A 25887-nucleotide genomic window follows, 5' to 3' on the forward strand; every position below is an offset into this window, starting at 1 on the left:
GATTGAAAAAGGATGGGTAAGCCACTCAGCAGACCAGACTGTTTAAGGCGGAACCCCACCTGCCTGGGGAAAGGAGAGGAGGAGGATGGCTACATAGAGGACTGCTATGTTCCACAAAGGTCTATATATGATACAATGAGGATAAATGAGCAAATTGACCAGGGTTCAAAGCTTAACCAGACTTCAAAAAGCACCATGGAAAAGATGGAAGGAAGTACTATATCCAGCAATGGTACATTAGGAGCAGCATCTAATGTTTTTGAATCTAGAGCACCAGAAGGTAAGAAGCTGGATGAGAGGATAATATTTGATGCACTGAAGCTAAGCAGTGATGTGCAGAAATCAGCACCTGTGCCACCCAGAAGGCGGCCAAATGCAGAACGCAAAGACAATGTTAACAGGAGATCGTGGAAGTCCTTCATGCCACCCAACTTCCCAGAATTTGCAGAGAGGATAGAAGCCTCTCTCAGTGAGGTGTCAGAAGCTGGTGCTTCAGATCCTTCCTTGCAAGAGAAGAAGGAGTCCAGTTCTGCATTAACAGAAAGTTCTGGTCATTTGGACCACAGGGAACCTCAGTCAGAGTCAGTAACTCTGGAACATGTGTCCAAATCCCTAGGTATTCCAGAGGTGCAAGATGTAAAAAACTTAAGTGGAGACTGCCAGGACTTTAGATTTCAGCAGCACAGTGCAAACCCTCCCCATGAATTCCAGCCTCTAGAATCAGAAACTGCAGCAACAAGTGGTAACACAGATGTAATGCAGGAATCCAGATTCTCAAGTGCAACCTGGCCGAGGGCCACAAAAGTTTAGCTAAAGGAGGCTTCATTGAGAAGCAGCACCCCTTGGGGACACAGCCTGCACTGTGGAAATGCCACCTCTCTCCCCTTGCCTGAGTGAAGAGCTGTTAGATCCAGAATTGCATGTTCTCATAACCCCAGCCTAAGAGAGAAAACAGAGTCTGAGCTAAAGTTTGAGGAGGATGAGCGATGGATCATGATGGAGGCTGAGGGAGAGTGGGAGGAAGAGAAACTGTCAGAGAGGGAAAAGACTTTTCTGATGGCAGATGAGAAGAACAGCCTGGCAGATATTTTGAAGAAAGAGAACAAGAAAACACAGCAGTGGTGGATAATGGATCCGATTGCTTAGCTGCTGTCTTGAGGACTTTTGGCCACCTATCTCTTGGTCAGATTTGTTGCCGTGATGACCCACAGCCAGCCAAGGACCAGTTGGCTACTGTTCCCAAGGATATACCCCTGGATTGTGATTGTGTTCTTACAGGTGAGGATATTCTTGGTGAGGTGGCAAACAGAACTGCTCAGGGGCTAGAGGGTCTTGTTTCAGATTCAGCATGTACTGTGGGTCCTGTTGATGCAGAACAGCTCTCTGACACAGACTCAGTGCAGATGTTTCTTGAACTTGAAAAGGAGTGTTTATGTGAAGAAGGAGTAACTCCTGTAGTTGAGCTACAGAATCAAACCTCTTCTGAAGGGCTGGCTGTATCCCAGGATGCAGAAAATTTACTTGTAATTAGTCATATTCCAGGAGCTGCCTTAGAAAAGGAACAGCATTTAGGCCTTTTACATGTAAGGGCAAAAGACTATGATACTGGATTGGATTGTGGATATTTTAATACCCTGGATTCTTCTCAGGTGCCTAATGCTGTGGAATTTATTGCCCACGTTGATATCATGAGAGAGACTTCCACTGTTAGCAAGGAGGAATGTGAAAAGTGCCTTTTAACCCCAGGACTGCAGAATTTAAGTCCACACAGCCAGCTGATCTGGATTCACTGGAAAAGCTGGACCCAGGGGACTGCTGAACTCTGATCACAGGGTTTCTCATGAAGAAAATTAGCAGGCTTTGTTGCTTCTGTACTGGCCAAAGACAATGGCAATTTGTCCCAGGGAGACTGCAGTCAAACTGAGGGGAATGGTGAGTGCATTGAGAGGATCACCTTCAGTTTTGCTTTTAATCATGAACTAACAGATGTTACCTCAGGATCTGAAGTAGAGGTATTATATGAATCAAATTTACTAACAGATGAAATTCATTTGGAAAGTGGGAATGTAACTGTTAATCAAGAAAATAACAGTCTGACGTCGATGGGCAATGTGGTCACTTGTGAATTGTCCGTGGAGAAAGTTTGTGATGAGGACAGTGAGTCAAAAGAGCTGGATTATCGAGCCATGCTTTTGGAGGATCGAACCCCAGCACATTTCCACGGAAACTTCCCAGAGCAGGTCTTCCAGGATCTCCAGAGGAAGTCCCCAGAGTCAGAGGTTTTGAGTCTACACCTGCTGGTTGGAGAAATGAGACTTAATCCAGATGGAGTGGAAACTGTGAATAATACAGAGCCTGAGCTGAATGTGGCATCATCAGAGGGAGGGGAGATGGAAAGGAGAGATTCGGGTTCATTCCTAAATATTCTTCCAGAGAAACAAGTTACTGAGGCTGGTACTACTGAAGCAGTTTTAGAGGAATGGAGACCCATCCTCCAGAGGCCTTCCTGGACGGCTGCAGTGCCCACTGGCGAAGATGCCCTAGATGCTGCACTGCCCAGCCCAGAGGAGGATATCTCAATTGCTGCAGTGCCTGCCCAAGAGGGAACTGATGGAGCTGCTGCTGTAGTGCCCTTCCCACATGAGGACATCCTAGTTGCTTCAGTAGTCTCCTTAGAGGAGGAGGATGTCATAGCTGCTGCAGTATCAGCCCCAGAGAGGGCTACTGTCCCAGCTGTTACAGTGTCTGTCCCTGAAGGGACTGCTGCAGTTACTGTGGTGTCCTCCCCAGAGGAGACTGCTCCAGCTGTTGCAGTGGCCATCACACAGGAGAGTATGTCAGCTGTTGCAGGGTTCTCCCCAGAGTGGACTGTTCTAGCTGTTGCAGTACCCATTGCAGAGGAGGATGGTACACCAGAAGGGCCTGTCACCTCAGCTACCACAGTGCATGCTCCTGAGGAGCCTGATATTGCAGCTGTTAGAGTGTCCACTCCAGAGGAGTCTGTCACCCCGGCTGCTGCAGTGCACACCCCAGAGGAGCCTGCCTCCCCAGCTGCTGCAGTGCCCACCCCAGAGGAATCTGCCTCCTTTGCAGCTGTGGTGGCCACCCCAGAGGAACCCACTTCCCTGGTAGCTTCAGTGCCCACCCTTGCAGCTATGATGACCACCCTAGAGGAACTCACTTTCCTGGCAGCTTCAGTGCCCAACCCAGAGGAGCCCGCCTCCCCAGCAGCTGCAGTGCCCACCCTAGAGGAACCCACCTCCTCAGCAGCTGCAGTGCCCACCCCTGAGGAGCCTGCCTCCCCAGTAGCTGCAGTGTCCAACCTAGAGGAGCCCACCTTCCAAGCAACTGCAGTGCCNCATTAGGAGCAGCATCTAATGTTTTTGAATCTAGAGCACCAGAAGGTAAGAAGCTGGATGAGAGGATAATATTTGATGCACTGAAGCTAAGCAGTGATGTGCAGAAATCAGCACCTGTGCCACCCAGAAGGCGGCCAAATGCAGAACGCAAAGACAATGTTAACAGGAGATCGTGGAAGTCCTTCATGCCACCCAACTTCCCAGAATTTGCAGAGAGGATAGAAGCCTCTCTCAGTGAGGTGTCAGAAGCTGGTGCTTCAGATCCTTCCTTGCAAGAGAAGAAGGAGTCCAGTTCTGCATTAACAGAAAGTTCTGGTCATTTGGACCACAGGGAACCTCAGTCAGAGTCAGTAACTCTGGAACATGTGTCCAAATCCCTAGGTATTCCAGAGGTGCAAGATGTAAAAAACTTAAGTGGAGACTGCCAGGACTTTAGATTTCAGCAGCACAGTGCAAACCCTCCCCATGAATTCCAGCCTCTAGAATCAGAAACTGCAGCAACAAGTGGTAACACAGATGTAATGCAGGAATCCAGATTCTCAAGTGCAACCTGGCCGAGGGCCACAAAAAGTTTAGCTAAAGGAGGCTTCATTGAGAAGCAGCACCCCCTTGGGGACACAGCCTGCACTGTGGAAATGCCACCTCTCTCCCCTTGCCTGAGTGAAGAGCTGTTAGATCCAGAATTGCATGTTCTCATAACCCCCAGCCTAAGAGAGAAAACAGAGTCTGAGCTAAAGTTTGAGGAGGATGAGCGATGGATCATGATGGAGGCTGAGGGAGAGTGGGAGGAAGAGAAACTGTCAGAGAGGGAAAAGACTTTTCTGATGGCAGATGAGAAGAACAGCCTGGCAGATATTTTTGAAGAAAGAGAACAAGAAAACACAGCAGTGGTGGATAATGGATCCGATTGCTTAGCTGCTGTCTTGAGGACTTTTGGCCACCTATCTCTTGGTCAGATTTGTTGCCGTGATGACCCACAGCCAGCCAAGGACCAGTTGGCTACTGTTCCCAAGGATATACCCCTGGATTGTGATTGTGTTCTTACAGGTGAGGATATTCTTGGTGAGGTGGCAAACAGAACTGCTCAGGGGCTAGAGGGTCTTGTTTCAGATTCAGCATGTACTGTGGGTCCTGTTGATGCAGAACAGCTCTCTGACACAGACTCAGTGCAGATGTTTCTTGAACTTGAAAAGGAGTGTTTATGTGAAGAAGGAGTAACTCCTGTAGTTGAGCTACAGAATCAAACCTCTTCTGAAGGGCTGGCTGTATCCCAGGATGCAGAAAATTTACTTGTAATTAGTCATATTCCAGGAGCTGCCTTAGAAAAGGAACAGCATTTAGGCCTTTTACATGTAAGGGCAAAAGACTATGATACTGGATTGGATTGTGGATATTTTAATACCCTGGATTCTTCTCAGGTGCCTAATGCTGTGGAATTTATTGCCCACGTTGATATCATGAGAGAGACTTCCACTGTTAGCAAGGAGGAATGTGAAAAAGTGCCTTTTAACCCCAGGACTGCAGAATTTAAGTCCACACAGCCAGCTGATCTGGATTCACTGGAAAAGCTGGACCCAGGGGGACTGCTGAACTCTGATCACAGGGTTTCTCATGAAGAAAAATTAGCAGGCTTTGTTGCTTCTGTACTGGCCAAAGACAATGGCAATTTGTCCCAGGGAGACTGCAGTCAAACTGAGGGGAATGGTGAGTGCATTGAGAGGATCACCTTCAGTTTTGCTTTTAATCATGAACTAACAGATGTTACCTCAGGATCTGAAGTAGAGGTATTATATGAATCAAATTTACTAACAGATGAAATTCATTTGGAAAGTGGGAATGTAACTGTTAATCAAGAAAATAACAGTCTGACGTCGATGGGCAATGTGGTCACTTGTGAATTGTCCGTGGAGAAAGTTTGTGATGAGGACAGTGAGTCAAAAGAGCTGGATTATCGAGCCATGCTTTTGGAGGATCGAACCCCAGCACATTTCCACGGAAACTTCCCAGAGCAGGTCTTCCAGGATCTCCAGAGGAAGTCCCCAGAGTCAGAGGTTTTGAGTCTACACCTGCTGGTTGGAGAAATGAGACTTAATCCAGATGGAGTGGAAACTGTGAATAATACAGAGCCTGAGCTGAATGTGGCATCATCAGAGGGAGGGGAGATGGAAAGGAGAGATTCGGGTTCATTCCTAAATATTCTTCCAGAGAAACAAGTTACTGAGGCTGGTACTACTGAAGCAGTTTTAGAGGAATGGAGACCCATCCTCCAGAGGCCTTCCTGGACGGCTGCAGTGCCCACTGGCGAAGATGCCCTAGATGCTGCACTGCCCAGCCCAGAGGAGGATATCTCAATTGCTGCAGTGCCTGCCCAAGAGGGAACTGATGGAGCTGCTGCTGTAGTGCCCTTCCCACATGAGGACATCCTAGTTGCTTCAGTAGTCTCCTTAGAGGAGGAGGATGTCATAGCTGCTGCAGTATCAGCCCCAGAGAGGGCTACTGTCCCAGCTGTTACAGTGTCTGTCCCTGAAGGGACTGCTGCAGTTACTGTGGTGTCCTCCCCAGAGGAGACTGCTCCAGCTGTTGCAGTGGCCATCACACAGGAGAGTATGTCAGCTGTTGCAGGGTTCTCCCCAGAGTGGACTGTTCTAGCTGTTGCAGTACCCATTGCAGAGGAGGATGGTACACCAGAAGGGCCTGTCACCTCAGCTACCACAGTGCATGCTCCTGAGGAGCCTGATATTGCAGCTGTTAGAGTGTCCACTCCAGAGGAGTCTGTCACCCCGGCTGCTGCAGTGCACACCCCAGAGGAGCCTGCCTCCCCAGCTGCTGCAGTGCCCACCCCAGAGGAATCTGCCTCCTTTGCAGCTGTGGTGGCCACCCCAGAGGAACCCACTTCCCTGGTAGCTTCAGTGCCCACCCTTGCAGCTATGATGACCACCCTAGAGGAACTCACTTTCCTGGCAGCTTCAGTGCCCAACCCAGAGGAGCCCGCCTCCCCAGCAGCTGCAGTGCCCACCCTAGAGGAACCCACCTCCTCAGCAGCTGCAGTGCCCACCCCTGAGGAGCCTGCCTCCCCAGTAGCTGCAGTGTCCAACCTAGAGGAGCCCACCTTCCAAGCAACTGCAGTGCCCACCCCCCAGGAGCCTGCCTGCCCAGCAGCTGCAGTGTCCAACCTAGAGGAGCCCGCCCCAGAGGTGCCTGCCATCTCTGCTGCTTCAGTGCCCACCCCAGAGGTGCCTGCCATCCCAGCTACTGCAGTGCCTCCTATGGAGGAAGTTTTCCCCATTGGTGTGCCCTTCCTGGGAGTTTCTGCCCACACTGACTCAGTGCCTATTTCAGAAGAAGGAACTCCTGTTCTAGAGGAGGCTTCCTCCACTGGAATGTGGATCAAGGAGGACCTTAATTCTCTAGTATTTGACGTAAAAGAGGTGACCAGCACAGTGCTACATGTGAAAGTGCCGCTGGCTGCAACCACTGGATTAAATTCAGATGAGGTAATTGTTGCCCATTTTGATTCTGGGAAGGGTCTAGAGTAAAGTGAAATTTTCTAGGCTGACCTGGTGTTGATGAGAAATGGTGCAGATAGTTCCTTCTTTTGTTCTTTTTGGGTCTCCTGGGCTTATAGTTTGTAGTCTTTCTGTTGAGTTTATGGGGAAAATATACTTTAATTTTGTCTGGTGAAAAACTTTATAATTTCATGCTTCGTTTTTTATTCAGATAAGCCAATCCCAAGGAAAACAGGGATATAAACAGTTGTTGATTTATATTTTTAAAAAGATGATTAGCAGGAAAGGGTGATTCTGCTTTTGAATTATACAGTGAGCATGTTCTTTCCTAAACCAAGAGACAGTTTGTTGATTGGTGGTGTCAACATTTAGGTAGAGGCCAGACAGAGTGTGAGCTTTGTAATGAGACCTGGTGTGCTTCTTAACCACTCTGGGAAAATTAGCTATTCTTGAGTCTCCTGTTTCTTCATTTGTTAAGGCAGAACTCTGTGAGGATAAAATGAGGTACATTTAATGTACCAAGCATATAAGTTTACCAATCACTGGCCATATCCTCCCCGTTCTTTTCAAATAAGTATGTTGGTTAGTTGGAAAGCAGACTGGGGAGAAGCAGTAAAGCTAAATGATTAAGAACTTTTAAATGCAAATGTGTGTTTCTGAAAACCAGAGCTAGGCATAATGTTTATGAAAAATAGAGATATTTTAGTCATCTTTGTCAAACTGCCTTTGTGTCCTTAAGCAAGTCCCTTTCTTTTCCAGGACCTCTTGTTTCTTAATCTATAAAACAAGAAAATTGGGCTAAATGTCCTCTTGGGTCTCTCTTGGCTCGAAGATTCTTAATGTTAGAGAACCAAATGTGTTAGGAAACAGTTGGAAATGATGTTCCACATCCTTGAGCACTCCTAGTCCAAGGAATTTGAGATCAGCAGCTTTCCACAGTTAACTGCCCAGATTTCATTTGGTCAGTGGTTAAGAGTGAAGGAGTTAGAGGTTTAATCTGAACACAGTCAGATATGACTGAGTGAGAAGATTGTTTTGATTTTACTGCAACCCTAGGACTCAAAATAGTGCCTTCTTCATAGTACGCATTTGTTGTTGACTGGCTGACTGAATGCATGAATATCAATTTCCTAGATTATGGATGGATGCTACAAGAAAGATGAATTTTCTCATTCACCTCATTGCAGAGCCTTTCAGGGCAGCCTTAAGTCAGGTAGAGCTCCTGTTAAACATGCAGGTCCTGACAACAAAATCATTTTGATTGCATGCCATAAACTCTTTGATTAAGAGGATTGATTAAGATCATCTGGTCTTGCTGAGTGATGGTGATTTTACCTTGAGCTTTACCAGTTGTTTTGTCATGTAGCATTCCATCAAATTAGGATGCATCATCTTTGAGACTGATGGATTTTTGATCCATTTTTCCGAGTTTTATTGAATTTGGAATTAACACTGAGATCCCAATAGCCTGTCCAAAGTGAAGACAATAGATCAACAACAGAGTAAATGTCTTGCACTGACATTCTTGATAATACAGAATATTTCACCAGGCACAGTGGCTCACACCTATAATCCCAACATTTGAGAAGCCAAGGCAAGAGGATTGCTTGAGGCCAGGAGTTGGAGAACAGCCTAGGCAACATAGTAAGACCGCATCTCTAAGAAAATAAAAATTTTAAAAAACCCAGAATATCTCCGATGTAAAGCTTATATAGCAGTAATCATGAAATATAAGGATTAAATTTATAGTGAGGCAATCAAATCCACATAAAGGGGAAAAAAATCATAGAAATCCTGTATCATTCTCTAGGATCCTTGTTTCCTCATCTGCAAAATGAGTAGATGGCTACATAATCTCTATCCTTCCAGCTACAGTAAGTAATCCTTTTATGAAATATTGACTGATGTAAATGACAGGAGAAGGAAATGGTAGCCCAGCTGCAAAGTTGCCCATCTTTGAAGTGTGGTTACTTTGTGGAATATCTGTAAGTGAGTAAATGCCTTTGTCTGTGTACAGGAAAGGAAAGATCTGAGCCTCAGCCAGGGCTGTTAACCAACAAGAATGTAGAGAGGCTATTTTGAAAATATTGAAACAAAACAAATCATTCTAGAGTTAGCATTAGTATACAGGTTTGCTAAATTGGTGAAATACTATTTTAAAAGGTTTTTCCAAGATGAGAGATTATGAATTTTTTATTTCTTCCATTCCCTTAAGAGGATTCCAAGAGGCAACTAAAACTGCCATTTTTATATATAAACACTTAGAACTCGACAAGTGATTTAGAATGAACTGAGGTCCTCTATGTCTGTACAAGTGCAGACATGTATACATGGTTAAAATAGATATAAACTTTGTATTTGCCAATAACAACAGAGTTTGGTAGAAGCAAAATGCCAAAAACTTGTTTGCTTTTTCTGTAGTGGGATCTGAGGCCTACTGAGACCAATCTCTGGTTATATAAACTCCCTACTTATTTATAGACTTCTCCAGTCTTACTCCAAGTCACTGGTTCAAAGGAAGAAAAAAACCTTTTGTATGAAATAAGAGTTCTGTAAGATTAAAATTTGCCAACAGAGTCTTTTTAAGCAAAAATTGGGGAGCACCACAATTCCAGTTCAGTGTTTGAATGCTCTGCTGGTCAGCAGAATCTTCATTGGTTTTTTTGCATTCCCTAACACCTTTTCCATACAAGGATTCATTCGTTCACCAAATAAAAAGTATTATTTATTTATTATTATTTTTTAAAGACAGAGTCTCGCTGTGTTGCCCAGGCTGGAGTACAGTGGCACAATCTTGGCTCACTGCAACCTCTGCCTCCCGGGTTCAAGCAATTCTCCTGCCTCAGCCTCCCAAATAGTTGGGATTACAGGCACGTGCCACCACACACAGCCAATTTTTTTTTTTTTTTTTGTATTTTTAGTAGAGACAGGGTTTCACCATGTTGGCCAGGCTGGTCTTGAACTCCTGACCTCAGGTGATCCGCCTGCCTTGGCGTCCCAAAGTGCTGGGATTACAGGCATAAGCCACCACACCTGGCCTGAATAAATATTATGAGTACCTACTCTGTGCCAGGTACTAGGCTCCTACAGTAAATAGAATTGGCATGGTCCTTGCCCTTATGGAACTTATGCTGAGTGAGGGAGGCAGATATTAGGAAAACCATACATAAATAAATATAAAATAAATACATAGTTAGAAATTTTGGCAAATTCTTTGAATAAAAAGATGTCAATGGATTTGAAGACAATAGGGTGGTTTGAAGATATATTTTGGAGGTAAAATCAACAAGATCTGATTGTGACTCCACTGGTTTGTACAGTGGAGTGGATGGTGTAAATTATTGATTTAAGGAAGAGCAGAGTTTGGGGTAAGGGAAAGTGGGAGATACTGTTTCATTTTTTAACTGTTAGGCTTGGGATGCCTGTGGTTCATTTTTTGCATGGAGATATTAAGAAAGTAGTTGGATGTATAGGTTTGAAACTCAGATAAATTGAGGGTCATAAGCATTTATTGTGGTTAGTATTTACACCTATAGGAATTTATGGAATTGCCTAGGAAGAGTATAGAAAGAGAAGAGAGTCCAGGACTGACATCGTCCCCTCACTCCCACCCTGAAAGACTTCAACATTTAGAGATCTAGAAGAGAAGAAAGAAAACAAAGGACAACAGAAAAGAATCAGTCAGGATAAAACTGGAAAAATGCAATAACAAGGCTGGATGCCGTGGCTCATGCCTGTATTCCCAGCACTTTGGGAGGCTGAGGCAGGCAGATCTCTTGAGGTCAGGCATTCAAGACCAGCCTGGCCAACGTGGTGAAACCCTGTCTCTACCAAAAAAACACAAAATTAGCTGGATGTGGTGGCGCGTGCGTGTAGTCCCAGCTACTTGCAAGGCTGAGGTGGGAGAATCACTTGAACCTGGGAGGCAGAAGTTGCAGTGAGCCGAGATTGTGTCACTGCACTCCAGTCTGGGCAACAGTGTGAGACCATGTCTCAAAAAAAAAAAAAAGAAAAAAGAAAAAAAATGCAGTAACAAAGACAAAGTGTTTTAAGGAGTTCTTTGGGAAATTTTCTATTTTGTATCCTAGTTGCATCTTACAACCTTGCAGCAATGTTTATTAGTGTACTTCTTTGGAAAATGTCTGCCAGTGCTGCTTAGTGAATAACATGGCACAGTGCTGTTTCACTAACAGTGTTTGAAATACCAAGGAGTAGGAATTTTAGTGTATCTAAAAGCACTGGTTTTGCAAAACAGCTTTATTTGGGAGTTGAGAGAAGGAAGCAGGTGTTTTCAGATGTACATTCCTTAACGTTCTGTTCACTTATGTTCAAAATAAATAGATAATATTTAGAGGTGCTTTCATATCTTTTTCAACTTATGAGAAATGATACAAATACCCATTGTCCCCGTCGATCCATAGAGTGAAGGTGAGAAATGAAAGAACAGCTAATGCTTCTATAGGAAATGTCTGTAAACAAAGTAAATCCAAAATTTTAAAGTAGCAGTAGCTCTTATTATAGGTTGAACATCCAAAATGCGAAATGCTCCCGTCTGAAACTTTCTGAATGTTGGCGTGATGCTCAAAAAAAATGCTCATTGGAGCATTTCAGATTTCAGATTTCCAGATTTGGGATGCTCAACCAGTAAGTATTTAATGCAGATATTCCAAAATTTGAATAAATCTGAAATCAGAAACACTTCTGATCTCAGGCATTTTGGATAAGGGATATTCAACTTGCGTATGAAAGAGATTATTGAACTATTTAAATATAATTTTACTTTTCTTTCTTTCTTTCTTTCTTTGAGATGGAGTTTCTCTCTTGTTGCCCAGGCTGGAGTGCAGTAGCATAATCTTGGCTCACTGAAACCTCCTCCTCCCGGGTTCAAGTAATTCTTGTGCCTCAGCCTCCCAAGTAACTGGGCCTACAGGCGTACACTACCATGCCTAGCAAATTTGTGTGTGTATGTGTGTGTGTGTGTGTGTGTATTTTTAGTAGAGATGAGGTTTTGCCATGTTGCCCAGGCTTCTGACATCTGGCAATCTGCCCGCCTTGGCCTCCCAGAGTGCCAGGATTACAGGCATGAGCCACTGTGCCTAACCTATTTTACTTTTCTGTATCCTTTATAGTGCTATCCAGTAGGACTTGCTGCCAAGATGAAGATGTTCTCTGTCTATGGTCCAGTTGAGTAACTGGACTTTGACCATGTGAAATGTGGCTGGCTAGTGGGTCTGAGGAACTGGATTTTAAATTTAATTTAAATGTCAATATGTAACTGCTGGCTGTCATGTTGGAAAGCACGGAAAGAATTTAAATGTCAGTTGTAGAGTGAGATAAGATTTGGTTATTGAATAAAAGGGGGCCCTGTAATGTGGACTTGACATCTTCCCTCCATACTTTGGCTTTCTGCCTTCTTTGCCTTTTCATTCCTTCACCTTCACCACCATCATTTTATTGTACCAAAAGCAACTTTAAACTTGGGATGTTTTTCCTGTCTCTAATCTGATTTTTCTTCAGCAGAAACATCTTTAATGCTACAAAATGGAATTATAGCAGTTGTTTCTTCTGGGAACCATGTTGTTGGAGAAACAGTCATTTTAACTGAACTGCTTTGTAACGTTGCATAAGACAATGTGGTATAATCAAATTATAGTAAAAAATGAAGTGCACTCATAATTACTTGTATAACCTTCCTTTCTCAGTGTTCCCTGGGGCTTTTCCTCTCTGGTAATCTTAGCCAGCCATAGACCATTCTTTCTAGAATCAGTTTCCTAATACTAGTGTGGTCTGTGGTCTCATATTGACCATATTTGGTCTTACTCAAACTTATCATTTTCTTTTATATTATTTTTGTCCTCTTCCATTTCCTGTCATCCTCTGGCCTTAATTGACTCACCTGGCTCATGGAAGAAAAAGGAAGGGAAATAAATCTAGGCTAGTGAAATATGGCTGGTTCTATCTCTCTGATAACTAAGAGAAACTCAATTTTTTTTAATTTTTATTTTTTATTTATTTATTTATTTATTTTTTTTGAGACGGAGTCTCACTCTGTCGCCCAGGCTAGAGTGCAATGGCACGATCTCTGCTCACTGCAACCTCCACCTCCTGGGTTCAGGCAGTTCTCCTGTCTCAGCCTCCTGAGTAGCTGGGATTACAGGCACGTGCCACCACATCCGGCTAATTTTTATATTTTTAGCAGAGACAGGGTTTCACCATGTTAGTCAGGCTGGTCTCAGACTCCTGACCTCGTGATCTGCCCGTGTCAGCTTCCCAAAGTGCTGGGATTACAGGCGTGAGCCACCGCACCCGGCCGAGAAACCTGATCAAACCTGATCTTAGGGACAAATATTTTTTTTCATTATTTTCCTTTATACTATTTTTTTTTTTTTTTTTTTTTTTTTTTTTTTTTTTTTTTTTTTTTTTTTTTTTGGTGAGACAGAGTCTCACTCTGTTGCCCAGGCTGGAGTGCAGTGGCGCTATCTCGGCTCACTGCAAGCCTCGCCTCCCGGGTTCACGCCAGTCTCCTGCCTCAGCCTTCTGAGTAGCTGAGACTACAGGCGCCTGCCACCACGCCTGGCTAACTTTTTGTATTTTTAGTAGAGATGGGGTTTCACCGTGTTAGCCAGGATGGTCTCGATCTCCTGACCTCGTGATCTGCCCCCCTCAGCCTCCCAAAGAGCTGGGATTATAGGCGTGAGCCACTGCACCCGGCCCCTTCATACTCTTAATGTGGCAGAAGTACCATTCTCTTCTGACCTTTTCGTTTCCTTTTAGACATGTCTAAATCATAATGGAGCTTAACTGTAGTAGAGCCAAGTATACACATTACTTGTTATATATATTCACATTGTTTTAAAATTCTGTTGTACCATGGTAAACATGGATAATACAGTATCATTTTTGAGCAGTTTTTTAAATGTAAATCTGTATCTTATTCAGAGTGTATGTCTGAAGTTATTAAGGACATTTCCCAATGTTACTGGCCCATTTCCCTTTGTAATCAAAGGATTTCTGTTTCAAGATTATTGCTGTGTGTGGTCTGTGGCTCTTGATCAGAATGAAGTTAAACGGCCACAGGGGGATTAAGCTATGAGGTTGGCGTTTTTCACACTGTTAATATGTTTTGACTAATTGAGTTATTAGTCCTAGTCAGAGAGGAGCATTTCTTATTAGTGGTCAGTTAAGGCTATTCCCCAAGGGATATTTCATCGTAAATACTAGTCATTTGGTCTCATTCTTCCCTTTTAGGAAGAAGTATACATTGCACTTACTTGTACAGCATTTTGAGGTTGATGCTTTTCTATTCTCCATGGCTTGTTGCATTAAAAATTAAGCAACAGGCCGAGCGCGGTGGCTCACGCATGTAATCCCAGCACTTTGGGAGGCCACAGCGGGCGGATCACAAGGTCAGGAGATCGAGACCATCCTGGCTAACACGGTGAAACCCCATCTCCACTAAAAATACAAAAAAATTAGCCAGGCATGGTGGCGGGCACCTGGAGTCCCAGCTACTTGTAAGACTGAGGCAAGAGAGTGGCGTGAACCCAGGAGGTGGAGCTTACAAGGAGCCGAGATCGCACCACTGCACTGCAGCCTGGGTGACAGAGTGAGACTCTTTCTCCAAAAAAAGAAAACAAAAAAATGAAGCAACAGATTTTTTTTAAAAAAAGAACAAAGGAAAGAGTCATTGGGTTAAAGACCTAAGTAGTGTCATAACTCTCTGGAATTACATGTCCATAGGAGAATGTATTAAAATACAAAACCACGTGTTTTCTTGATGCTTCACATGCAAATGCTTGTTCTTTCTTTTTATTCCTGGTTGTCTTTCATTAAGTCATAAATGCCCCAAGAATAACCAGTCTCTGTGTGGTATAGAGAGTCTAATAGCCTTTGTATTAAATCTTTTTTGGCTTGCAATTATCTAGATGTTTCAGAAAGAACAAGTGGATCCTCTTCAGATGAAATTGCAGCAGGTGAATGGACTTGGCCAGGGATTAATTCAGAGTGCAGGAAAAGACTGTGATGTGCAGGGTTTAGAACATGACATGGAAGAGATCAATGCTCGATGGAATACATTGAATAAAAAGGTGAGTGACCATGGGGTGACAAGTGTACTGGAAACAGAAAGCATAGAAAAGAGACATCTGAATCTAAGGTTTCCCGAAACCTGAATGGAAATAAAAATTTAGCAGTTGCAATCTATAATTACTAAAAGAGGTCAGTAGTAATTTGAAAACTACTTTCTCCTTTCTCATAATGAACCTATGTGTTCGTGATACAGGTCGCACAAAGAATTGCACAGCTACAGGAGGCCTTGTTGCATTGTGGGAAGTTTCAAGATGCCTTGGAGCCATTGCTCAGCTGGTTGGCAGATACCGAGGAGCTCATAGCCAATCAGAAACCTCCATCTGCTGAGTATAAAGTGGTAAAAGCACAGATCCAAGAACAGAAGGTAAGTGAGAATGTTGGGACAGTGAACTGTAACAGCCATAGGGAGTGGTAGACAACACATTTGCTTATAGTTTAAGAAGCAATTCAGAGTTTTAGTAGAATCCTAACCTACTTTGTGTCATCCTGAAAAGTGGAAATTGATTTTTCATTACCTTACTTAAATCTACTGGTTTACTGTGGCGTATATTAGACTGAATAATTTTGCCTGTTCATGTATCCTATTTCAGTGTTCATCCACAATTTTATGTTAAGAGGTTTTTGGTGTTTTCAGGGTCAGCAGTATTCTAGATAGTGTTGTATATCATGTACAAAGTTTTATCTATATTTTTTGTTAGTTTAATTTCTATTTTAGTGCGATTTTTTCTTTTTAAAAACAATTTATCCCAAAGGAAATTTTATTTTTTTTCTCAGCTTTATTGGTGTATAGTTGACAAATAAAAATTGTATATGTTTATAATTTACAATGTGATGGTTTGATATATATATATATATATACACACACATTGTGAAATGTTTACCGTAGTCAAGATAATTAACATATTAATCATCTCAAATGTTAACCATTTTTTAGGGCACTTTTCTCTTGGTTCAAAGGAAGTTCCCTGTTAGTCACATAATGGCAATCACTGCTCCATTTAAAAATTTAAGTGTGTGTGAAAAGTGTGTGAGTGGTGAGAACTGTGCTGTATCTCCTGTTTTTGCCTCAAGAATGAAAAAACTTATTTTACTCAATGAAGCTTAGGATTTGGCCGGTTGGTTTCTTTTGTTTTTTGTTTCTCTTCCTAGTTCAGATTTCACAATGATCCTGTGTTACACCTTTTCATTCTCTTTATAATAGTTGCTCCAGCGGCTCCTAGATGATCGAAAGGCCACAGTAGACATGCTTCAAGCAGAAGGAGGCAGAATAGCCCAGTCAGCAGAGCTGGCTGATAGAGAGAAAATCACCGGGCAGCTGAAGAGTCTTGAAAGTAGATGGACTGAACTACTCAGTAAGGCAGCAGCCAGGTAAGACCAAAGGAATTTTGAGGAGTGGGTCAGAGGTTTGTTTTGTTCTTCTTCGACTTACTATCACTAAAGTGCTATTTAAGTTCTTGGATGATTCATACAGATTTTTGGAAAGTGTTTAATGGCTTAAGCTTATTTGAACTGGGATAAGATTTTAGAGATGATGCTTATAACCAGAATCACACTTAGGAAATGGTCTCCTGCATCTTCATAAATTTCCAAGAACTGGAAAACTCGTTGCTCTGTGTGGTTGTTCTGCTGTAGTATAATCATAGTTCCAAATGACAGACACAGACTCCTACAGTCCAGCCAAGTTATTTTCTGAGTTTTTGAAACAGATTTCCCCCCCCCTTGTGTTTATAAATAATGCTTTTGATACTTGGAATTGAAATGTGTCATATTTCTTTTCTATTAGCTTATACTAATATTAGATTTTTTTGCCTTTAGAAGCTAGTCTGTGGTTCTGTTAAATATCTGGGAATACAAGAGATGCATGAACTTACCTCAATAAATGGTCAAAAAGACAGGCAACAAATATTCTTCCTCCAAGGAAACATTCCCTTTCTCTTTCCATAGCTATAAGTCATGCTGTCACTTGAGCTTAATAAGTCACGTAGATGTCTTTACTTTTATACAGTCCCCAGTTTTAAAATTAAATACCAACTAATGAGAAATCAATAAGAGAGTTGATCATTTGTTGTTGTACCCTTTACGTTTCCTAGGTAGCCTATGGCAGTCTTCAAATAATTCCCTCTTCAGTATTTTTATGTCCACCTGCCCATGACTTGCTTATTCCTTACCTGAGTTGCAAAGTATGGCTTGCCCATGTTAGTGGAAGAAACAAAATGGAAAGAATTTGACTTACTTGTGTTTCCAGATTTGTACTGCTTATTTTCTTTTCTCTCTGTGCATTTCCAGTAATGGTACCGTTAGCTTTCCAGTTTCCTAGGCTTAAAAACTCAACTCCATTTTTACTCTTTTTTTAAAAAAATTTTCCTTTGTGCCCACATCTATCAGCATGCTAAATTCTGTCTATTTTACTTTACAGTTTCTTTCCTGTCCATCTGTTTCTCTAATTCCCACTCTCCCCTCAGTTCATGACTTAGGAGCTCTCACTAGTTGTATTGAGATCGCTTCTTCACTAATCACTCTACCACTTACCCTCGGGCCTTCCCCATCCCATCCCCCAGCTGCAGGTGAACCTTTCTGAAATAAGCCTTTAATCATATCTTTTCAGGCTCAGAGGCATTTAATTGACTCCCTGTTAAAATAAAACCTTTAGATTATGAGGCTGACGCACTGCCTGCTCTACTAAGAAGGTGCTTAAAATAAAATCTGAACTCTAACCCACCATTCAGAGCCCTCTATTTGACACTAACCTACCTTTCTTAGTTTCTAATATTCTTCTCACTCCTTGTATTATAGCTGAAGTAAGCTATATTCTGTTCTTTAATATCTTCTGACAGTGTCCTAACCCTGTGTCTTATTTTATGGTATTATAATACATCTTTCATGAAATGCTTTTGTCCATCTCTCTTCTATAAAACTTTCCTTATTCCCCAAGCATGGAATAACTTTTCCTGCCTCTTCACTGCCATAACTCTTTATCTGTACCTTGTATTATGATCATTATTTTAGGTACTTACCTTCCTGGTCCATAAACTCCTTGAAGTCATGGTTCATCTTATACATATTTTTATGACTCTTTCCTTCTACTTGTTTCCATCCCCCTAGCCTAATATAGTTTCTGGGCCAATCTTTTAAACAGAAACAAATACCAAGAGTAGATATTTGATGCTTCTAAATTATTTTTAGCTCTTCTCCCTAAAATATCTGAAATCTTATTACAATACATTCTTCAAATTTTCAGATTCCAAAATCAAATGAGTAAGAAAGACATAAAATTACAGGCAATTTTAAAAAATTAAATTCTAGTTTAATAATGATTTTTAATATTGTATGTTTTAGTTGCATTGCTTGAAGATATATTTTGAAGGCTGGCATAAACAAACTAGGAAAGAAAGTTTTAGACTTAGATTGCCATTTAAAAAATGTTTTTCTTCAGCCGGACGTGGTGGCTCAAGCCTGTAATCCCAGCACTTTGGGAAGGCCGAGACGGGCCCCGGATTACGAGTTTCAGGAGATCGAGACCCCAATCCTGGCTAACAACGTGAACAGCTCATGCTCCCCCTACTAAAAAAAAAAATCAAAAACCTAAAGCCGGCGAGGTGGCGGGTGCCCTGTAGTCCCCAGCTACTCGGGAGGGCTGAGGCAGGAAGAATGGCGTAAACCCCAGGAGGGCGGAGCTTGCAGTGAGCCTGAGATCCGGCCACGTGTACTCCAGCCTGGGTGACAGAGTGAGACTCCGTCCTAAAAAAAAAAAAAAAGTTTTTCTTCATATTCAAACATAATTGAATTTCCAGTAATCAAAATGCCAAATTTTTAAATTTAAACGACTTTTTTTTTTTTTTTTTGAGATGGAGGCTCGCTCTGTCACCCAGGCTGGAGTGTAGTAGTGCGATCTCAGTTCACTGCAAGCTCCGCCTCCCGAGTTCACACCATTCTCCTGCCTCAGCCTCCTGAGTAGCTGGGACTACAGGTGCCCACCACCACACCTGGCTAATTTTTTATATTTTTAGTAGAGACGGGGTTTCACCGTGTTAGCCAGGATGGTCTCGATCTTTTGACCTCGTAATCCGCCTGCCTCAGCCTCCCAAAGTGCTGGCATTACAGGGGTGAGCCACCATGCCCGGCTAAACCACTTTTGTTAAAACAACTTTGTCAGGGCATAACTAGCATAGGGCCTGGCGTAAATTAGGTCTTCAGTAAAGGTTTGCTGAACTTAAGTGCATCATATGCTCCCAGGCCTCTTCAGATGCCATATCTTTTAGTCTGTTTTAGTAATTCAAAGACAACATTATGACCTTCCATTATTCATCTGTGTGCTAATACAGTTCTGTGGTTGTTTTCTTGTCTGTTCTTTGTCAGGCTGTCTCCAATATCCAGACTTCCTCCTGCCTTTGTAATTTGCTGCTTTTATTTTATAGAGTAAAACAAACCACAGGTACTTTGAAAAGAACATCTCTTAGCATCTCTATGGTCTCAGTGACAATCATGTATCCAAAGAAAAGCCAAGCTTAGTATGGATGTTATATTAAATAAGATTCCAAGTGAGATGTAAAGTCTATAGTTTTTTTGTTTTTTGGGGAGGGGAGGGGTGCTTTTGTGTTGGCAAATTCAGCCAGCATGAGGTTTTTTGTTTGTTTCTTTTTTGGTTTTTTGCCTTAAATCTGGATTCAAAGTTATGTTCTGGGGCTTGAAATTACCAGAAGCCTGACTGGATTTTGGGAAGTTGGGGAGGGAGTTCTAGTTCATAGGTGATATACAGTCTTTAATCTTCAGATATCTTCACTCACAAATGAAGGTAGTAGTGACAGAGAGAATGAAAACAGACACCTTTTTGCCTCCTTTAAACTTTGTTTTGGTCACATGTTCAGGTGATATATATGCTACATTCTGTTTTGATTTGGGTCAATATGATATAAGGAGAACATTAGAAGATTTGATTCTGCTGTTGCTACTCACCAGGTGATTGGACAAATCTTTCTTTAAGCCTTCTGAGTCAACTTTCTCTTTTATAATAGGGGGATAATTATTCTGTCCACCTTACAAGGTATGAAATCCTTTAAAACATCGAAATGCTACGTAATGTGTGTTCTGTTTACTATTGTTACTTAAACTGTACCTGGAAAAGACTGTTCTTTTACTGAGTATAGTACTATTACCAGTCTTAATGTGACTTTTTTCCTGAGCAGCTTGTTCTATATATTCGTGTAGGCAAAAACAGCTGGAAGACATCCTGGTTCTGGCCAAACAGTTCCATGAGACAGCTGAGCCTATTTCTGACTTCTTATCTGTCACAGAGAAAAAGCTTGCTAACTCAGAACCTGTTGGCACTCAGACTGCCAAAATACAGCAGCAGATCATTCGGCACAAGGTAGGGAATGGTTACAGTAAATGAAAACAGAAAACTGGAATTAGAAATCCCAGAAATGAGTAAACTACCTGCAGCGTTTTAGAGGATGTGTGTTTTGTGGGTTTAACTTAAAATATGATCAGATTATTAATTGGAAAAGTCACATTCTTGAAATACAAATAGAAATTGATAAGCTACCATCGGAATAAACAGCTTTTGTTCCCAATTTTTATATTATTTTTGCCCTTCATTTGGTGAATTTTTTAATTGTTTAATTTGTTATATCATTTGTTACTCATTTTGCATTTACTTTTCATTTATTTTATTTCTGTTATTCATGTTTTCCGTCTGGATTTCCAGGCTCTGGAAGAAGACATAGAAAACCATGCAACAGATGTGCACCAGGCAGTCAAAATTGGGCAGTCCCTCTCCTCCCTGACATCTCCTGCAGAACAGGGTGTGCTGTCAGAAAAGATAGACTCATTGCAGGCCCGATACAGTGAAATTCAAGACCGCTGTTGTCGGAAGGCAGCCCTGCTTGAACAAGCTCTGTCTAATGCTAGGCTGTTTGGGGAGGATGAGGTGGAGGTGCTCAACTGGCTGGCTGAGGTTGAGGACAAGCTCAGTTCAGTATTCGTAAAGGATTTCAAACAGGATGTCCTACACAAACAGCACGCTGACCACCTGGTATTCATGTTTCCATTTTTATTGGTTATGTTATTCTGTTATTTTGTTATTTTGATTTATGTTTCTCTTCATTTATTTATTTTTTTTCTTCATTACACACACTTCAACTTTATTTTATACACAAGTACATAGTTTGTGGACTTGATGTTGACTGCCAATTTGTTTTTGGATGAGTCCATGGAAATACTTATATTTAACAAGTTGAATCAGTAATTCTAGAAGATAGTACAGGGTGTAGTCAGTCAGGGGCCATCTGAACTCCAACTCATGATTTACGTTATTAGGTGATGGGTCACTAAGATTCTATTTGAGCAGTTTTATGAAAGATAATGTGCTTTAACGAAACCAGATCTATATATGTAGTGCCCAGGATTTGATCATACTAGGTCAAGTTAGAACTTTTAGGATATTTCTGGATTTGCTCAAATTCCAGGGATTCTGTGTCATTTTTTTTTTTTTTTTTTTTTTTTTTTGAGACAGAGTCTCGCTCTGTCGCCCAGGCTGGAGTGCAGTGGCCGGATCTCAGCTCACTGCAAGCTCCGCCTCCCGGGTTTACGCCGTTCTCCTGCCTCAGCCTCCCGAGTAGCTGGGACTACAGGCGCGACTACAGGCGCCCGCCACCACGCCTGGCTAGTTTTTTGTATTTTTTTAGTAGAGACGGGGTTTCACTGTGTTAGCCAGGATGGTCTCGATCTCCTGACCTCGTGATCCGCCCGTCTCGGCCTCCCAAAGTGCTGGGGTTACAGGCTTGAGCCACCGCGCCCGGCCTGTGTCATCTTAATAGAAGAGTTTACCTTTTTCATTTCGTTTTTATGAAATCTGTTTGAAAGCAGTAAAATAGGTAATTTTCTTATAGTCTGATTCTTTTGCTTCATTAACTTTAAACATGAAGAGAGTTTTTAACTAGGATTCTGTTTTAAGTCAATTTGTTCTTACTGAATTTCTTCTCTTAAACTTTCTGTTTATTCCTTACTTTGGACACAGTAGACAATTTTGCTAAATTTCACTTCTACCTTTCTTGGGTTCGGGTTTAGTACCGATAGATTGGTAAAGCTGATGTAATTCTAAGTTTTTCTCATCCAGTACTTAGGAAAGTTTGCCTATAGGTATCTGATTTAATTATTTTGAATAGTCAGTGGGCTCCCTAAAGAGAAAATGAGGGGATCAAATATCTGATGTTTAAGTTAAACTAGTATTCATCTCTTTACTTTAAATTTGGTCTCTTAAGGGTCTCACATTTTGTTTCCTTTGTAGTGCCACAGTTTTGGCATTAATGGTATTCTTTCCTTTCAGGCTTTAAATGAAGAAATTGTTAATAGAAAGAAGAATGTAGACCAAGCTATTAAAAATGGTCAGGCTCTTCTAAAACAAACCACAGGTACTTTGAAAAGTGCGTCTCTTAGCACCCTTATGGTCTCAAGGACAATCATGTACCCAAGGAAAGGAGTTCCCTGCCTTAGCCTCTTCTCTATGTATATATGAGAAGCTTAGTATTCACTGATTGTATTCCCTACTGTGCTCCAGAAGGTTATTTCCTGCTAAATCTTTTGAAAACTAAAACGTTGTCTCACATCTGGTTATAGATGATGATTTCTCCTCTCCTTCAGTAGAGGAGCCAGCATCCACTGAAAGGTGCTGGGAACATCTAGAAACATTTGAGCTGAGCTCAGATTTTAATAATTCAGAAATGGCTTCTTTTATCCAGTGGAAAGTTTATTTTATTTCTCATTTGCCCTTAGTATGGGATGGGTGAAATCGTTACCACAGAGAGAGAGAGCGTCTATGAAATTAAAGCTCTGATTTGAAGAAAGGGGATCAGAGACTCCTCATTCCTAGATCTCTTAAATATGAATAATTGTGTGCTATCTTCCATAGGCGAGGAGGTGTTACTTATCCAAGAAAAACTAGATGGAATAAAGACTCGTTACACAGACATCACAGTTACTAGCTCCAAGGCCCTCAGAACTTTAGAGCAAGCCCGGCAACTGGCCACCAAGTTCCAGTCTACTTACGAGGAACTGACTGGGTGGCTGAGGGAGGTGGAGGAGGAGCTGGCAGCCAGTGGAGGACAGTCTCCCACAGGGGAGCAGATACCCCAGTTTCAACAAAGACAGAAGGTGAGCTGTTATTTTACCGTAAAAGGAAAAAATGCCTTCCTCTTTGTCAGAATCCTTAAGTTTTATCAACCTTGACCTTAAATATAAACTAAAAATATGTGCCCCCCTTTCTTGTTTACTCATGGACAGTAAGATTTGACATAAAGACATATATGTTACACATACATTATGAAGGAGAAAGTTGAATCAAGTTTGCTTTGTAACATTTTATAACTTACCTCTATTATTTATTCTCTAAAGAGTGCTTAATGGTTTTATTTGATTTCTCTGCAGGATCTAGTATAGTTCTAGATGCATAGAACTATTGTATAGGTACTCGTTAGGTTAAATACTGAGCCGTTGGTTAAAGCATTATTTGTCATTTCTGTTGAAGTAAGGAGATGAAAGAAGTATTACTTGTTTTACCTAGAGACAATCTGGCTCAAAAAATCTTACAGACAATTCTAAGCAAGCAACAGTGAAGTCTAAAGTCAGGCTTCAGAATGACTGAAAAATCTGAGATGAGAAAAAAATAACTGAAGGAAGGAGGTCAGAGTCCTACTGGGATGTGTGGTGGTAGAGATAGCACTTTCCACCCAGCACAGCTGCTGATGTGCTTTATTTAGCAAGGTATGGCCTGAAAACTCTTTTCCCTCCTTAGGAATTAAAGAAGGAGGTCATGGAGCACAGGCTGGTGTTGGACACAGTGAATGAGGTGAGCCGTGCTCTCTTAGAGCTGGTGCCCTGGAGAGCCAGAGAAGGGCTGGATAAACTTGTGTCCGATGCTAACGAGCAGTACAAACTAGTCAGTGACACTATTGGACAAAGGGTGGATGAAATTGATGCTGCTATTCAGAGATCACAACAGGTAATGTTTATAATACCTCTGCATTAATATTTTAGACAGTATTGATGTGTGAGATACAGTACTATGACCCACATAAATACAGACTCAGAAATAAGAATGAGCTCAAGCTAAATCTGATGGAATAAATTTATTTCATTGATGGGAAATGATTGGGTAGAAGTTTGTGAAGATGGATCCAGGATTTGACCAAAATACTTGACCCCTTTGAGTAGAGAAGTACTTGGAGAAGAGTCTACATGAGGCCTTTTCTTAGCTAAAGCCCTGCTAAGAAGGCTGATGGTGATGGGAGTAGATAATATCTAGATTCAGAAGGTCCAAATGCATCACAATCTTAGTTTGACATGATTAACTCTCTTAGCATTAGATGGAAGAGGGGACGGAATCAAGAACTATAATTACTATCAAATATGCAAACCAAAATAGCAGAACTATGTAAAATAGAACCTTCTCAGTAAACACAGGTGTCATATTTCCTGTGATCTTTTTTCCTTCCTGCTTTCTGGAAAAAAGTCATTTGTTCTTTTGTGTAGCTGGATACATACCACTTAATGTGCCGTAGTACAAAAAATAAGTTAATATAACTCCTTAGGATTGTAGTGATGAACGTATGCTTTTTGAACCACACAGAAATTTGCTCTGAGTCCAGGTATATCCCCAGTGTGTCTTTAGAGTTATCCCTAGTCTTGTCCAGGTATTTCAATATGAAATTTATTGTGCTTGGAAGAAGCATATTTTAAATATCAATGTATATTGGCCAAGTTGAAGAGGAAGAGATAAAAGACTGGGGAGGTCAGGCATAGGAGACGGGGCTCACACCTGTAGTCTCAGCACTTTTGGGAGGCTAAGGTAGGAGAATCCCTTGAGGGCAAGAGTTCGAGACCAGCCTGGGCCACATAACAAGACACCATCTCTACAGAAATATTAAAAAATTAGCCAAGCATGGTGGCAATTGCCTATGTAGTCCTAGCTATTAGAGAGGCTGAGGTGGGAGGATCACTTGAGCCTAGGAGTTAGAGGCTACAGTGAGCTATGATCGTGCTACTGCACTCCAGCCTGAGCAACAGAATCAGACACTGTCTTTGAGGGGGCAGGGAAGGGGGGAAGATTGGGGAGCCCTCATGAAACAACAGTCACGTAGAACATGTTCTTGGTTTTCGTTATTACATAACCATTTAAAAATGGTGTTGTTCTGGGGTTTTATGCTGCTTCAGCTGAGTGGGCACTTCCAAGTTAGCTTGACTCAGCTGTCTACTGCCATATTAGGTTTGTATTTAAACATCTGACTAAACCTACTGTTCCATGTCTGGGTAGGAAAGAGCAATGGCAGGAAGAGTATAGTCTCATAAAAACACTGATTAGAAGCATATTTCTTTTGAAGGGGATTGATATCTGTTACTTCTAGTTGTAGAAACTGAGTTCTGTAACTTATTTTAAAGAAATTGATATATGGTCAGTTCTAACTTGTTTGCATGTTGAATTGTGATTTTATGAAATTCTTCCCAGTTTTGACTCTACTTTGTGAGAGATTATAAACTGTATTACTGAAAATCCAGGCCCTGCTGTGTTGAATAAATTACAGTTCTGAGGAGACTTGGCTGTATATAATTTGTTTATTTTTCTTTAATACGTCTATTAGTATGAGCAAGCTGCCGATGCAGAACTAGCTTGGGTTGCCGAAACTAAACGGAAACTGATGGCTCTAGGTCCAATTCGCCTGGAACAGGACCAGACCACAGCACAGCTTCAGGTACAGAAGGTATGTGCCCACTCTTTCCTGAGCTAACAGAATCATCAGTAACTTAGAGTGACAAGGAGAGTTTCGGACTATCCCATGTCAAGTGGAATAATTTAATGGCATGATGGTAAATAGAAATTAATTTTCTATGTACTTGATTGAGACGAGGAAGAATTTTTTTTTTTTTTTTTTTTTTTTTTTTTT

At 41.7% G+C, this 25887-nt stretch overlaps 1 protein-coding gene across 1 annotated transcript; it reads left to right on the plus strand.

Annotated features, from left to right (window-relative positions):
- LOC108513271 (uncharacterized protein KIAA0754) lies at positions 1–25756 on the plus strand. Its single transcript, XM_017848977.1, is given in 18 exon segments — positions 1–802; positions 805–840; positions 843–935; positions 938–1084; positions 1087–1728; positions 1731–1805; positions 1808–1843; positions 1846–3353; positions 6035–6853; positions 14791–14952; positions 15147–15317; positions 16155–16321; positions 20159–20318; positions 20658–20984; positions 22278–22362; positions 22860–23101; positions 23742–23948; positions 25585–25756. Coding segments are annotated over 18 exon segments (5814 nt in total). The 5' UTR covers positions 1–12; the 3' UTR covers positions 25732–25756.
- The last annotated feature ends 131 nt before the right edge of the window (positions 25757–25887 follow it).

This window comes from Rhinopithecus bieti, unplaced genomic scaffold (genome assembly GCF_001698545.2).
Source record: "Rhinopithecus bieti isolate Rb0 unplaced genomic scaffold, ASM169854v2 scaffold_32747, whole genome shotgun sequence".
NCBI lineage: Eukaryota > Metazoa > Chordata > Mammalia > Primates > Cercopithecidae > Rhinopithecus > Rhinopithecus bieti.